The 16,932-nt window shown below is 42.1% G+C and overlaps 1 protein-coding gene across 4 annotated transcripts in view; it reads left to right on the top strand.

Moving 5' to 3' along the window:
- Nucleotides 1–16,932, top strand: part of galca (galactosylceramidase a) — an 82,391-nt gene that overhangs the window by 23,800 nt on the left and 41,659 nt on the right. For 2 of the 4 annotated variants that reach the window (XM_072274530.1, XM_072274511.1), the window contains exons 6-7: nt 2,743–2,781; nt 8,477–8,604. In XM_072274530.1, coding sequence (XP_072130631.1) covers nt 2,743–2,781; nt 8,477–8,604 — 167 coding nt within the window. Of the gene's footprint in view, nt 1–2,742; nt 2,782–8,476; nt 8,605–16,160; nt 16,289–16,932 lie in introns of those variants that run through there. The other 2 variants (XM_072274520.1, XM_072274539.1) reach the window with 2 other exon arrangements.

Raw genomic sequence — 16,932 nt, forward strand, 5'->3', positions numbered from 1 at the left:
CTAGAGGACACAGCCTCAGAATAGAGAGGCATCCTTTTAGAATGGAGTTGAGAAGGTATTAGCCAGAGAGTGGTGAATCTGTGGAATTCATTGCCATAGGCAACTGTGGAGTCTAAGTCTTTATGTATGTATAAAACAGAGGTTGATAGATTCTTGATTAGTCAGGGCGTGAAGGGATACAGGGAGAAGGCCGGAGATTGGGGCTGAAAGGGAAAATGGATCAGCAATGATGAAATGGTGGAGCAGACTCCAGGCCAAATGACCTAATTCTACTCCAATATCTTTTGATCTTATGAAAGGAAAATAAACTTAAGGCTGTTTTTTTTCAGCTGTCCATTCAAATTCATAACAATTACCTAAGAGATTTGGAATAGATCAGTGACTACAGATTTTAGTGCCAAATCAAGTGCAAATGTAGTGGCGTTTGAACTTGTATTTTATTCACATTAATCAGTCTAGTAAACATTTTACATGACTTTCAAACGCACTTGATAAAATACCACTGTTCAGAAAATGTCAGTAAAAGGCAGCGAAGGGGCACTTGAAATGTATTTTGCATCAAGCAATTCCAAGCAATGTGGAACAGCAGCGATGAATGCATGTTCTTTGTCCTCTCTCTCCTCAGAGACAATTAGGCAGTGAGATCTCCCGGGGTTCATACAAGGACAGTTGTTTGTCAGATTAAGTACAAATGACATGGATGGGTACAGCAAGAACAATTTTGAAGACTACAAGATAAAAGGAGCAGATTAGGCCATTCAGCCCTTTGACTTTGCTCTGCCATTCCATCATGGCTGATTTATTGCCCTTTCAACCCCATTCCCCTGCCTTCTCCTGTAACCTTTGACACCCTTACTAATCGAGAACCTGTCAGCTTCCACTTTAAATATACTCAATCACTTGTCCTCCACAGCTGTTTGTGGGAATGAATTCCACAGATTCACCAACCTCTAGCTAAAGAAATTCCTCATCTTCTCTGTTGTAAATGGATGTCCCACTATTCTTAGGTTGTGCCTTCTGGTCCTAGACCAGAAACATTCTGGAATGTTGGAAACATTTGCTCTACATCCACTCTATCTAGCCCTTTCAATATTCGATACGTTTCAATGAGATCCCCCTCATTCTTCTAAACTCCTGAAGTTTGTGAATGATACAGAACTAAGAATCAAAGCAAAGACTGAACAAGATATTAGCAAACGTTAGCAAAGAGTAGCTTTCTGTAAAGTTATGCCCATTCAAGCAAAGCAACATAGGGAGTTGATGTAATCTAAATCACACATTTTAATGAGAAGTAGCCTTTGAGGGAATTTCCTTGCACACTAATTCTTAAAGGTGGTCAGACAAGTTGACAAGGCAATTAATGTGGTTCTTAAGGAGACTGAAGATGAACACAAATTTGAGCTGGTATACTAAACCTATTAACAGTTACATCCGAGCTGGTGAGAAACAGCTTCCTCTGGCAAGTGAGCCAGTATTGAAATTCATTGGTTAATTGGCAGAATCATTAGAAAGGTGATTTTAAGTTTTTATTTTTGCAAAGCTCATATGTAATCCAGAACACACCACAAGAAAGGTTTGTGAAATCAACTTCAATGTGAACTTAAAATGCAGTTGGATACGAAAATTTTAAAGGAAGTTTATTTCCTGAGTTTGAGGAAAATCTCGGGTGCATGTCACAAGTGCACAGATTCTTCAGGGTCAGCCCAAGTAAACTTACCAAATGATTCTTTTCTCTACCATGCAGTTTCAAAACAAGAAGCAGGAGGGATGGGCCATTCAGATGTTTGAGTCTCGGGTCAGAATCAGGGTTAATATCACTAGCATATTTGTGAAATTTGTTGTTTTGCGGCAGTACTGCAAACAAACCAAAGACTAAGCATGGGGGTGGGTGGGGGTGTTGACACTGTATGATTTGATGCACTCAAATTTAATGAAGTTCCAAAGTTCAAAGAATATGTTTGACCCTTTATTAAGAATCCAGCAAAGATGAATGATCTTGTTATGATTTTTTAAAAAAACTAATTAAAGTAAAACTTGCAATATAACAAAATAATGTTGTCAGTGGTACTAAGCATTCTTAAGATTATTTAAATGGTCACCCAAAAAAAAAATCAGCCCCCCCCATGGCTTACATTCTGGCTCTACCTGGACAAAACTGACCCAAGATAGAGCACACATTTGTAACCATACTGTTCACTTCTACCATGCCCAACCCACATGAAAAATTACCCATAATAAACATACAACACGAAATACAATACAGACGGAAAATAGATACAGGCTTGTACAAGTACATTGCAATACATAATAAAGTTATAAATTACAGTAAGTGCATAAATATGAAAAATAAGTCATCTAAAAAGAGAGGGAAAATAGTGAGGTTGTGTTCATGGGTATTTTGCCCATAAATTAGCCTTTTTGTTTAGGTATTTATGTTGAATATTGGTGTCAGTGCTGAAAGTACCATAATCTGGAATAAATAGTCTGCTAAAATGTGGTTTTTTTTGTTGTTAATTAGCCCTATAATTCAGATTTGTGTTTCATTTCTCAAATCCTACTCATGGAAGCAAAGTAATTTAGTGTTCATAATTGTAAATATGTTTTGTTTCTAATGGTAAATAATTGGCAGCAAAATTAATGTCGCTGGTATAGTTGGCACTAATCTCTATTTAGATATATATTTTGTGCAAAATCAAAATGATGTTCATAAATTAATTGGATTAATTTATGTTTCTCTCCAAGATTTGGAATGAAAGACACTTTGACAAGAAGTACATCATGGTATGTTTCACATAGTTTTATCTCCTATTTTCTTATGACACAGAAGGCTGTTCAGCCCATTGAGTCATTTGGCTATGGGTGCTCCTATCAGTCCCGTTTTCCCACGTATTGTCTTGTAACCTGCTCTCTCCCACAGAAGACATGGGAGCAGAATTAGGCCATTCTATCTATTGGCTGCTCCGCTATTCTATCATGGCTGATCCATTCCTCTCTCAACCCCGTTCTCCTGCCTATTCTCCTTAAGCATTGACTGCCTGACTAATCAAGAACCTACCACTCTCAGCTTTAGATATACCCAATGACTTGGCCTCTACAGCCGTATGTAGCGACGAATTCCATGAATTAACCACCCTCTGGCTAAAGAAATTCCTCCTCATCTCTGTTCTAAATGGACGTCCCTCTATTCTGAGGTTGTGTCCTCTGGTCCTGGACTCCCCCACCATGGGAAGCAACGTCATATCCAGCAGCTCACCTTGACTTCCCATGCCATCAGCTACACTACTAATGCACCTTGTGTGTATGGGGAAGAAATTAAAGCACTAAGGAGAGTTGGGGAGGGCCTTCCAAGAATAACTTCTGCCGAAAAATATTTTGAACATATTTCCAATTTAATTTTTATATGTAACATTTTTTTAAAAAAAACAAATTTAAATTCACATGGTAAACAGTTTTGAATGATTTCATTATATGGTGAGGCAAGAACATAAGGTTTTTATCAACGTCAGTATGATAAAACATTAAAATGCTAGTGTTTCTAAATAAGCAACATCTTTAAACTAATTATATGAAATCAATAACCCAATTTTATATTTTAGGATAGTACAATGTGATAACATTAAAATTGTCCAGCACTATACTCACTTTCTCCTATACTTAAGAAAGTGACCACTGAGTCTACATACGTGGTCTTCAAAAGCATGTGTTCATGATGTTCTTTTGCAATTGCCCATAACTTCAAGGTTCAACGTGTTGTGCATTCAAAGACATTCTCCTGTACACCACTGTTGTAACACGTGATTATCTGAATTACTGTCACCTTCCTGTCGGCTTGAGCCAGTCTGGTTATTTTCCTCTGACCTCTTTCATTAACAAGGTGTCTTTGCCCACAGAACTGCCACTCACTGGATGTTTTTTGTTTCTCGCACCATTCTCTATAAACAATACAGATTGTTATGTGTGTGTGGGAGAGCGCGTGTGCGCGCACGCAATAAATAAATCAATCAATCCCTGGAGATCAGGAGTTTCTGAGCTACTTAAACCACCCTGTCTGGCACCAGCAATCATTCCACGGTCAAAGTCACTTTTCTTCCCCATTCTGATGTTTGTTCTGAACAACAACTGAACCTCTTCAATGCTTTTATGCATTCAGTTGCTGCCACGTGATTGTCTAATTAGATATTTGCATTAACGAGCAGGCATACCTAATGAAGTGGCTACTGAGTGTATCTTCATTCAGTTTCCTTTGGGAAATTATAAGAGCTCTTGATGCTTTTGTTCCTACTTCATCTTTAACATGTGTCCCTGGTTTTTGTTGAAGTCAGGTATTACAGAAGTGTGCATTATGTATTCCAATGTTAATTTTTGCCTCATTGAATTATATGAGAAGAAGTTTCATTCATTTGGAAAGATGTGTGCCTGAAATTTCAAACCCAGTGAACTGTCCGTATAATAACATCCCTGTGTTGTACTTTGCCTCTGCGTTCATTCTCCATAGAGCTGAAATACAGAGAGTTTGGCATAGAATACCAAATAATGCTGAGTTTATGGTCAGCAATGCTTTTATGTGTGAAGAACGAGAAAAGTGGATTTTCTTTGACCTGAATACATTGATTTGCTATAATTTGACGTTATTCAAGATCCAGAGTTGGTCCACGAGAATGATTCTGGGAATGAAAGGGTTAATGTATGAGGAGTGTTTGATGGCTCTGGGCCTGTACTCATTGGAGTTTAGAAGAATGAGAGGGGATCTTATTGAAACCTATCAAATGCTGGAAGTCCTAGATAGAGTGGATGTGGAGAGGATGTTTCCTATAATGAGAGAGTCCAGGACCAGAGGGCACAGCCTCAGAACAGAACGACATTGCCTTAGAGCTGAGTGCAGAGTAGCCCTGTAGCCATCCTCCTCAACAACAGGTAAATCACTTTGGATACTGCTGGGGGATGAGGGGTGTGGGATGACCTAACAGAGGAAAGTCACTCTGTTCAGATCTCTGGCACTGAGCCTGTTTCTGTGACTCAGAAGACGAGGCTCTGGAGATAGGATACTTGTTAGTTAGAGGAATGGACAGGAGGTTCTGTGGGCAAGAACAAGATTCCCGGATGGTATGTTGCCTCCCGCGAGCCAGGGTCCGGGATATTTCGGATCGAGTCCTCAGCAACTTTAAATAGGAAGATGAGTGGCCAGAAGTTGTGGTCAATGTAGGTACCGGTGACATGGGTAGGATGTGTGGCAAGGTTCTGCATAGGGAGTTCAGGGAGATAGATTGGTGGAGGGGCGGGTAGTGTTGGGGAAACAGGTAGGCTGCAGAAGGACTTAGACAGATTAGGAGAATGGGCAAGAGGATGGCAAATGAAATCCAATGTTGGAAAATGCATTGTCATGCACTTTGATAGTAGAATTAAATTTTCAGATTTGAAGAAAATCCAAAAATCTGAGATGCATAGGGACTTGGGAGTCCTTGTGCAGAACACACTAAAGGTTAACTTGCAGGTAGAGTTGGTGAGGAAGGCAAATGCAATGTAGCACTCACGTCAAGAGATCTGGAATACAAGAGCAGGAATGTGATGCTGAGGCTTTATAAGGCATTGGTGAGGCCTCACCTTGAGTATTGTGAACAGTTTTGGGCTCATCTAAGAAAAGATGTGCTGGTATTGGAAAGGTTTCAGAGGAGCTTCACAAGGATGATTCTGGGAATGAAAGGGCTATCATACGAGGAGCATTTGATGACTCTGGGTCTGTACTCGCTGGAATTTAGAAGAATGAAGGGGGGATCTTTTTGAAACCTTTTGAATGTTGAAAGACCCAGGCAGAGTAGATGTGGAAAGGATGTGTCCCATGCTGGGGGAGTTTAGGACCAGAGGGCACAGCTTCAAACTAGAGAGACGTCCATTTAGAACAGAGATGAGGAGGAGTTTCTTTAGGCAGAAGGTAGAGACTCTCTGGAATTTATTGCCACAGGCAGCTATGGAGGGCAAGTCATTGAGTATATTTAAAGCGGAGGTTGATAGTTCCTTGCTTAGTCAGGGTGTCAAAGGTTACAGGGAGAAGGCATGAAAATGAAAATGTTGGTGCAGACTCAATGGACTGAATGGACTAACCCTGTTCCTGCATCTTATGGTCTAATGAATTCTGGTCTTTAAAAAGAAAAAGAAGTATTTAATTAACACAAGATATTCTGCAGATGCTGGAAGTCTTTAGCAGCTCACATAAGATGTTGGAGGAACTCGGGCACCATCTATGGAGGGGAAGGGCTGAGACCCTTCATCTGTACTGGAAAAGACGGGGGACGAAGCCAGAATAAGAAGGGGTGAGGCAAACGAGGGGACAGTTGAGACCAGGTGAGGGGGAAGGTTGGGGAGAGGGGATGAAGTAAGAAGCTGGGAGGTGATAGGGCGAAGAGGTAATGGGCTGAAGAAGGAAACTAATAGATGAGGATAATCATGCACTGATGTCCTTCAGAAGAGGAAAGATGTCACGGCCAACTAATCTGGTCAGTAAGTGACTCAAATCCATCACCAATGTGACAGCTAAATCAATGTGAAAAGTAGCAAGTGATGAGGGGGAGAGTGGAGGTAACAAAGAGTAATTACCTGGATTGGATTCATCCTGTGAAGGCAACAGGACATGTTGGAGGATCTCAGCAGGTCAGGCAGCATCGATGGAAATTGTACTTTTCCTCCGCTACATTGGTGCTACTTCCTGCACCTGTGCTGAGCTCATCAAATTAATCAACTTTGTCTCCACCTTCCAACCTGCCATTGAATTCACTTGGTCCGTTTCTGACATCTCCCTCCCTGGAGACAAACTGATATCTCTTATAAATTCCAATTGCTTTAAAAATGTGTTGCTCTGGATTTCCACCATCTGCTGAGAACACAGGGCATGTTGGGCAAATTGCCAAGTTATAGGATGGCAACAGATAAAGTGTGGCAGTTCTTATCGGACAGCTCCATAAGAACATAAGAGCTTAAGAAGTAGGAGTCAGCCATCTGACCCGTCGAGCCTGCTCTGCCACTCAGTAAGGTTATGGCTGATCTGGCCATGGACTCATCTCCTGCCTTTTCCCCATAACCCTTAATTCCCCTTACCACACTTGCTATGGTAACTTCGGTCTGAAATGCCCTTGTTTTTTCTAAGTTTTTAAAGTATTGGTTTACCTTCATCTCCATTGCATTGATAAAAATGATCATTAAAATCTTTAGCCTTTTAGGGTACCTTGTGTGACTTAATTCCTTCTTCTCAAGTAGCCCTGGTTTTCCTTTGCCCTCTATCTGTGGTGATCTACCTTCAAGTTCAAGTTTATTGTCACTCAATCGTACACGTGTATCCATTAGTCTCACGAGACCATGGATCTGCGCCTGGAAAGTCTTGCTTCAGTCTCTCCAGGGCGCAGGCCTGGGCAACGTTGTATGGAAGACCAGCAGTTGCTCAAGCAGCAAGTCTCCCCTCTCCATGCCACCGATGTTGTCCAAGAGACGGGGGCAAGGTCTGATACAGCTTGGCACCAGTGACATCACAGGAGTTGCCAGAGCAAGGCTGAAGGCAACATCGGACTGCCTTAGGGACTCCAGCTCCGGATTTGTCCTCAGGGTTTACTCCTGAAGCCTCTCCCATGAGTGGGTATGGCCGCAAGGCAGCGGAGGTTTGAATTCAGAGTTTCCCTCTCTTAGATGGACTGCCTTCTCAGGCTGACGAGCTCCATCTACCCGAAGCACTGGTTTTAAGGCACCAGAACCCGCTTTCGCCCCTTCTCCTGTCAGTAGAAACAGTTCCGCCGGGCTTAGAGGCTAAGCCACACGAGAAGGCCTGGAGTTGGACTTGGTTGTCAGAGGCTATTTGAGGCGCATGCCGGTGGGAGCTTGTCTCCACTACCACTCCTCGGCTTGACAACCTTGGAACCATACACATGTATACTGACAAATGAAACAATGTTCCTCTGGACCAAGGTGCACAACACAGTATTTAAAACTCACAAATAGACGGGCAGACACTTGGACACTCAACAGATAAGTAATATTACTGCAAATAAATTAACAAATAATGAGGTATATTTACAACACAAGTCAAAAAGTAAATAGTGTAACAATACTGGTGCTTCATATGTGATGAGACCTGGGTGGTGGCAGGGTGTTCAGTAGTCTCACGATCTGAGGGAAGAAGTTGTTTTCCATCCTAACACTTCTGGTCCTAATGCTACGGTACCTCCTGCCTGGCGGTAGGGGGTCAAGTAGATTGTTGATGGATGGGAGGAATGAATAACAATGCTAAGGGCTCTGTTTACACAGTGCTGCTGATAAATATCTCTGTGTGTAAGGGATCCCAATGATCCTCTTTGCCTTGAACTAAGTTTTGAAGTTTTGTCTCCTCCCACTGTCTGTCCATGTGTCAGGCCTTATTAAAGAGAGCTTTCAGGGGTTTTATTTCATTACTATTCCATTTTTAGTCGAGTGATGTTCGTCTTTATCTATTGCCAAGGTACTGCGCCAGTTACTGGATAAAGTTGGTGTAAAGGATGTTGGTATTATTGCTGCAGATGGAAACTGGGGGATCGCAGATGATTTAATAGTTGACCCATACTTAAGTGATGCAGTTGAAATTATAGGGTAAGTTTTTGGGGCTAAATTGCACTATAGAATCCAGCTCTCTTCCTAAAAGTTCTTTGCTTGCTTTCCGGAGTAGAGTTTTAATTAGAAAATGATTTCAAAATGATGAAGGATCTTAATAAGAACTATTATGTATTGTGGGTATTTGCTATTTTATTGAAAATCTTGCACAGATTGATTTTGGTTTCATTTTCTGTATTATGATGTTTTACCTTTATTATAAAAGTATTTCTGGTTCCTAAATGTTATCATGGGGTGGTAGGTGAGGATAAGCTCCAATTATCTGTGAAATGCTCCCAAGTGCATCCATAAGATGTAGGAGCAGAATTAGGCTGTTTGGCCAATTGATCATCATGGCTGATCTATTTTTCCTCTCGGCCCCAATTCCAGCCTCCTACTCATATCCTTCATCCCCTGACCAGTCAAGAATCTATATACCTCTGCCTTAATGGTACCCAATAGCTTGGCTGCCACAGCCACCGATGGCAACAAATTCCACAGATATACCACTCTCTAGCTAAAGAAATTCCTCCTTATCTCCATTCTAAATGGATGCCCCTCTATTCTGAGTCTTAGACTCCCCTACCAAAGGAAACATCCTTTCCACATCTACTCTGTCAAGGCCTTTCACTATTTGATAGGTTTCAATAAGGTCAACCCTCATTCTTCTGAATTCCAGTGAATGGAGGCCCAGAGCTATCAAATGATCCTCATATGGCAAGCCTTTCAATCCTGGAATCATTTTCATGAGCCTCCTTTCAACCCTCTCAGATAGCCTCTGAAAACCAAGTCCGGTTCCTGGCTTTCATGAGTGATTTGGCTATTAAGCCCAGCTCAACTATTTCTGCTGACAGAAGGGGTAAAGACAGGATACTGGTGCCTTATAACCAGTTGCTTCAAGCAAATGGGCCTGTCAGCCATGGTTGACAGCTCATCTGGAGAAAGAAAACTCTGATCCCAAGTGTCTCCTGCCTAGTAACTATACCCACGCATGGGGAAAGCTTCAGGAGTAAACCCCAAGGAAAATTCCAGAACTGGAGTCCCTAAAACAGTTCTGTGTTGAGTTCCACACTGATTGGCAACTCCTGTGATACTGCTGGTGCCAAATTGTGTTAGTCTCTGCTGTTCCTTTGGGTTTATCAGCTGTGTGGAGAGGAGTATTTCAGATTTACGTTTATTTTTGTGAGGAGAGGAGGGACTATGTTGATGGATGAACAGTTGAAAAATCATGTTGATTGTTAAAGAAAACAATCATAGTGAGTGTCTCAGTGGTGTGTCTTTGAATTAAAAAACCTTTCACCTCCCTCTATAGACAATCTAGTTAAACGCTTGGTGTGTAGAGTGAACTGAGTTGAATATAGCCATCAGACCAGTTTAAGTTTAGAATGTGCCTGTGAATGTAGTGCCTTTTAACCTGCACTTGGAAATACTCCTGAAATGCGATCTGGCTACAGAATGGTTAGATGCAACACACATGAACGTCCCCAGCAGCATAGCGGTTGGCGCCACGCTATTACAGCTAGTGGTGTCAGAGTTCAGAGTTCAGTTCCGGCACCCTCTGTAAAAGGTTTGTACTCCCTCTCCGGGAGTGCATGTTTTCCCTCTGGGAGCTCCAGTTTCTTCCCACAGTTCAAAGACGTACAGGTTAGTAGTTTAATTGGGTATTGTAAATTGTCCTGTGATTAGGCTGGGGTTAAATCGGTGAGTTGCTGGGTGGTGTGGCTCATTAGGGACTGTGCCACACTGTATCTCTAAATAAAATGAAAACCAATGTGGTATAAAAGCCTGATCCTGGAAGATGAGAAAGAAGTCACATTTTTAAATGCTGGGTTGTCAAAGTATAACGCAGTTTTACAGATAATTAAGTCAAGTAAATTGCTCTTCTCCTTTAATCTTTTGTTTCCTTTACTCTTTCCTTGAAACAACCTATAAACCTTCTTAACTAGTCCTGACATGCTTCTTCAGTTTCCTAGTCCATCAAAAATGTGTAGCTTTCAGCCTGTGGATGCACAAATATCAGAGGCTACATTACGGCTTGCAATTTGAGCTGAATCATATATATGTTGCTCCTATTCAAAACAAGATACTTGGCCAAAGAGATAGTTGCTGATTTATATTTATAGGCTAAATTCCTTCTCAACATGTAGTGTATGTATGAAAAGAACAAAAACTAATTGAGAGACTTGCCATTTATTTCTTTGGGATGCTTCATTTATTTGGAATACTACGCCGCTTAATTGGGACAAAAGACTGCTTAAAACTAGCGTCAGTCGTGTGTGCTTGTGTAGCTGTTTCACGCTATACTCTGCTTAGAGCCAACAGTTTTAAACAGCATCAGTTGCATGTGTTTGTGTTCAAAAAGCAGTGATTTTTGTCACTGATAGTTGGCGAGAAATAAGCAGTAAGACAATTCTGAACTGTTTTGCTCACTGCGGTTTCAAACATTCAGGCTTGGAGGTGGCAGAAAATGGATGGGAGTGAAAATGAAACAATTTCACTACTTGAAGTTAGGAACTATGAAAAGTTTAAAGGTATTGAATCACCTTGAATGTTACAATGAAAATGAGGAATTGGAAGATGCAATCATCCAGAGCACTATATGAGGCATTATATTGTGTAGATATTGTGTGAAGGCAGTCTGATATCTGCACTAGGTGTCTGCGCTGATTTTGTTCATTTAAATTTAATCAAAAGGACACAGCATACATTGGATGAACTCTGCCATCGATAACCATTAGGAACTAGCCGGTTTGATATTTGTTCATCCTTCAAAGTTCAGTCAAACTTTGCTGAATCCACCAGCTCAGGTTCACCTTTGAATGGAGCGTAAAAATGATCAGAGGAGGAACAAAGATATAGCCAGCTGATCAGAGAGGAAACGGGGGAATACGTTGGAAGGAGCCTGGTACTAGGTCTGGCTGCTTTTTGAAGGTGGGTAGGATTTGGAGGATGATCACTGGGGTGGTCACAGTCACAGCCAGTTAACAGACAGTCACACAATATTGCTGGCTTGGAAGCTGAATTGAAGTGGCCGATCAGAAGTGAGGCAGAGTCTGGGGCTGGTCCCGAGAGTGAGGAAGGAGCCGATGCTTGGCCGATTTAAGCTCAGGAGCCAGAGAATAGAGTTGATGGGTGTTCACCTCACAGCCCGATGATGTGTACGCTCATTTCTGCAGTGAACCGAGGCTGTGGGTGGCCTGCAACTAATGGACTCCTGGGCGGGCTTTGTGGCTGTGAACTCTCTTTTATGAACTTCAGTTCTGAATGTTATTTGCTTTTTTTTTGTGATTTGCACAATTTGTTTTTTGTGTACATTGGTTGTTTGACAGTCTCCTTTAATGGGTTCTGTTGAGTTTCTTTGTCTCATGGCTGCCTGTAAGGAGCGGAATCTCCAGACTGTATATAGTATACGTACTTTGTACTTTGAACTTTGTTATTGCGTGCAATCCTCTGTGCACTGAACTTTAGAAATAAAAACTGATTTCTATTTTAACTGTGACCTGTCACCCTCTGCATCTGACAGTAAACTCAGTAATTTTGGATTTGACATGAGAGGGTTGCCAATTGGAATAAGGTCAGGCAGCATCTGTGGAGAGAAGAGCGGAGTTAATGACTCAGATCGATGCCCTGTTATCAATACAAGGAAAGGTTAGCAATCACATATGTTAAAGACGAGAGAAAATCTGCAGATGCTGGAAATCCAAGCAACACACACAAAATGCTGGAGGAACTCAGCAGGCCAGGTAAGGGAAATTTGAATAGGTACATGGATTGGAGGGGTATGGACCAAGTGCAGGTTGATGGGAGTAGGCAGATTAATAGTTTGGCACAGACTAGATGGGCAAAAGGGCATGTTTCTGTGCTGTACTCTATAAATGATCTCCTGGTAAATAAGGATGATTGCAAAGTGCTTTGAGAGACAGGATTTCAGATGTGATAGAACCAATCTGCCCACTACCCTGGACCCCCATCAATTTGCCTATCGCACCAACAGGTCAACAGAGGACGCCATCTCCACGGCACTTCACTCTGCCCTGACCCACCTGGACAGCCCCAACTCTTACGTCAGAATGCTGTTCATTGACTTTAGTTCGGCATTCAATACTGTGATCAAGCTGATCACCAAACTTCGCCAGCTTGGTATCAACTCATCCCTCTGCAGTTAGACCTTGGACTTTCTGACTAACAGACCCCAGTTAAGTTAGACAACCTCTCCTCCTCCACTCTCACCCTGAACACCGGCGTGCCTCACGGCTCTGTGCTGAGCCCTCATCTGTACTCCCTTTGCACCTATGACTGCGTTCCTGTGCATGGTTCTAACTCCATAATCAAGTTCGCAGACAACACCACAGTGGTTGGCCTGATCAGAGGGGACAACGAGATGGCCGACAGGGACGAGGTCCAGCACCTGGCCGCGTGGTGTGCCAACAACCTGGCCCTTAACACTCAGAAGACCAAGGAGATTATTGTGGACTTCAGGCATGCTAGGAGCCACACTCGCGTCCCCATCTACATCAATGGAGCTGTACTGAAACGTGTATCAAGCTTCAAATTCCTTGGTATCCACATTTCCGAGGATCTCACCTGGTCCCTGAACTCTTCCATCCTGATCAAAAAGGCGCAACAGCACCTTTATTTCCTGCGGAGCATCAAGAAAGCTCACCTCTGTCCCAGGATACTGACGGACTTTTCCCGTTGTACCATTGAGAGCGTACTCACCAACTGCATCTCAGTGTGGTATGGCAATTGTCCCGTATCAGACCGTGAAGCACTCCAGCATGTGGTGAAAACTGCCCAGCGGATTATCGACACCCAATTGCTCACCATTGAGAACATCTACCATATATGCTGCCTAGGCAAGGCGAAAAGCATTATCAAGGATGCATCTTACCCTAACCATGGACTTTTTACTCTCCTCCCATCCGGTAGACGCTACAGGAGCCTCCGCTCCCGCACCAGCAGGCACAGGAAGAGCTTCTTCCCTGAGGCTGTGATGCTGCTGAACCTCACATCACAGCACTAAGCAGTATTGCACCCATATTGTACTGTCTCAGTACTTTTATATTTGTGTGCTATAGCACTTTTTATTCGCAGATATTTTGTAAATAACACTATTCTTTGTATTTCTGGTCAGATGCGAACTGCATTTCATTGGCTTTGCATCTGTACTCGGCACAATGACAATAAAGTTGAATCTTATCTAATCTATTGAAGTAGACAGAAATGAGGAATTGAAGTTACAGTCAGATAAATGATGACCTTATTAAATGCAGTGTAGCAGTAAAACTGAACCAAAATCAAAACAAACACATTGCTACCAGCCTGCAACCCCACATGGAGTTGTTACCCCTTGACTCACCCCCAGCTCTAATGATTGCTCCAAAAGACAAGCCCTTTATTCAATCCTTTATTTGCAATTAGCAAACATACAACTGAGCGTTATTGAACCTTATCTCAGCTGTCAGCAAAGATGTGACCTTCACCGGCCCCAAGCTACAAACTGCCTTGAAAGAAGCGTAAATACGTAACTTATTCCCTTCGCTTTTACCCCCCCCCCCCGCACACTCAAGTGACGTCCCCATAATAAATGGACAGTACACAATACTGTACATGGCTCTGACATGCAGAGTGGGGGCAAAGGGACCATTCCTTTTGCTAAGTCATATGTTTCCATGCTGTACTACACTATAATTGTTTCACCAATTCCATTCAGCAAAGTTTAGTCCAGTTTAAACTCAAATGTTATAAACCACTAAGTTTGGCAACTCCACTTACAGCGGCCACTCTGGCCTCTCACCTGCCTATCACCTCCTCCTGGTGCCCCTCCTCATTTCATTTCCTTCATGGTCCACTCTCTTCTCCTGCCAGATTCCTCCTTTTTCAGTCCTTTGCCTATTCCACCTATCACCTCCCAGCTTCTTACTTCATTCCCATTCTCCGTCTCCCACCCACCTGGCTTCAGCTATCCCCTTCTAGCTTGTCCTCTCCCTCCCCCCCCCCCCCCACCTTCTTAATCTGGTATCTTCCCCCTTCCATTCCAGTCCTGAGGAAGGGTCTTGGCCCGAAATGTTGACTGTTAACTCATTTCCATAGATGCTGCCTGACCTGCTGAGTTTCTCCAGCATTTTATATGTGTTCCGGATTTCCTGCATCTGCAGAATCTTGTGTTTTTATGTGTAAAGATAGATAGTTCTGTGATCACCATTTTTGACAAGTAGCTCCAAATTCAAGACTTGCACCAATTTCTTGGTATGATTTATTTTCTTTAGAGATACAGCACGGAGCATGCCTTTCTGGCCCAATGAGCCTAAAACCCAGGAACCCACCTAGCCTAATCACAAAACAATTTACAATCACCAATTAACCTAACCGGTACATCTTAGAAAAGGGTCTCGGCCCAAAACGTCGACTGTTTATTCTTTTCCATTGATGGTGCTTGACCTGCTGAGTTCCTCCAGCATTTTGTGTGTATTGCTCCATATACAGGAAGGTTCTTTTAATGCCATAAATTGTTGCTAAGGCATTGCATTTGGAATTATTTTTCAGTAAATGAAAACTTGTCCGTTCTCTTCCTTTCGTTTTCATGTTGATGTTGCGAAATGGTCGCTCGTGAAATGTGAGCTTGCTAATTTTTTTCGCTTGATCATTAGGAACTGTCTTCACTGTCACCCACATTTAAACCTCAATTTATTTGAAGCAATTTATTTTTTCTGTCGTCTGTATTCTGTTGTATGAAAGCATGGCTTGACCTGTACTCATTCTCCCATTAAATGTATCAGCAAGCAATTTTCTTTGAAATTGGGAGTAGGAAATCCAGATGTCAATGCAGGATGGATTACAGAGTGCCATGCACTGAAGAAAATTTTTACACCACCAAGCAGTCTTTAGTTTTATTTGTCACATTTTTAAAAGTGCTTCCAATATCTGAAACATTGTCTTCAGGTACCCTCAATTCTGTCTTGGAGACCATATGACATGGGAGAAAATTAGACCATTCGGCCCATCGGGTGTACTCTGCTGTCCCAACATGGTTATTTATTATTCCTCTCAACCCCATTAGAACATAGAAAAACTACAGGCCCTTCAGCCCACAATACTATGTCTTCTCTTGTCTTCTCCCTGTAACCTTTGACACACTGACTAATCAAGAACCTACTAGCCTCTACTTAAAATGTACTCAATGACTTGGCCTCCACAGCCATCCATGGCAACAAATTTCACAGGTTACCCACCCTCTGGCTGAGGAAAGTCCTCCTCATCTCTGTTCTCAATGGACACCCCTCTACTCTGAGGAAATTCCTCCTCATCTCTGTCCTCAATGGACACCCCTCTACTCTGAGGAAATTCCTCCTCATCTCTGTTCTGAATAGACATCCCCTGCATTCTGAGGATGTCTGCTCTGGTCCTCGACTCCCCCACTATTGGAAGCATCCTTTCAACGTCCATTCTATATAGGCCTTGTGACACATTTTCTTCACTCTTAACTTTAATTGCAAATGCACATTGATGTTTAAAATGCTAATATTTTCTCTAATTTTGTATTTTTTTATGCCAAGCTGCTGAGAGATACCCTGGACAAAATGGGTCTAGAGCAGGTGAAAATCATAGCCAGCGATAATCTTTGGGAACCGATATCTTGGTATGTGCTTCATACTGAGCTCAGTGATGTGGTCGACATCATAGGGTAGGCATTTCTTCCTGCCATTCATTCTCAAACTCATTCAGAACATCGCTGCTAGACTCTTATCTCAGACCAGGTTGAGGGAACCTATCACTCCCATCCTAGCAACTCTGATGTGGCTTCCTGTATCTTTCAGAATTGATTTTAAAGTTCTTTTACTTGATTTTAAAGCTCTCAATGAACTGGGACCGAGTACATCACAGAATCATTTTTGTTTTATAATCCTGCTCAAACTCTCAGGTCGTCTTCTGCCCTTCTCTTAAATTGAAAGATAACTGGCGGGTCTGCTTTATGAAGCTACGCTCCTAAACTGTGGAACTCAATACCTAAAACTATAAGGGATGCAGACTCAGTTAACGCTTTTAAACACCATCTCAAAACCAATTTATACCGCCTTGTAAAAGTATGCAGCCCCTAACCCTTTGTTCACATAAATAAGTATTACAACCAGAGATTTTGATCAATTTAACTGAGAATTTTTATTTGTGAAATAAATTTACTCACATGCTCCTTTTTTCACTGTGGAGTCCAAGAAAACGGAAAATTGTAAAGCATGAAAAACTAAAAAACTGAAATGTCAGCAGTTCAAAAGTTTTCAACTGTGAAGCATATGCACAGCTCAGTACTTAGTTGACCCACTTCTCACA

This window comes from Mobula birostris, chromosome 1 (genome assembly GCF_030028105.1).
Source record: "Mobula birostris isolate sMobBir1 chromosome 1, sMobBir1.hap1, whole genome shotgun sequence".
Taxonomy (NCBI): Eukaryota; Metazoa; Chordata; class Chondrichthyes; order Myliobatiformes; family Myliobatidae; genus Mobula; species Mobula birostris.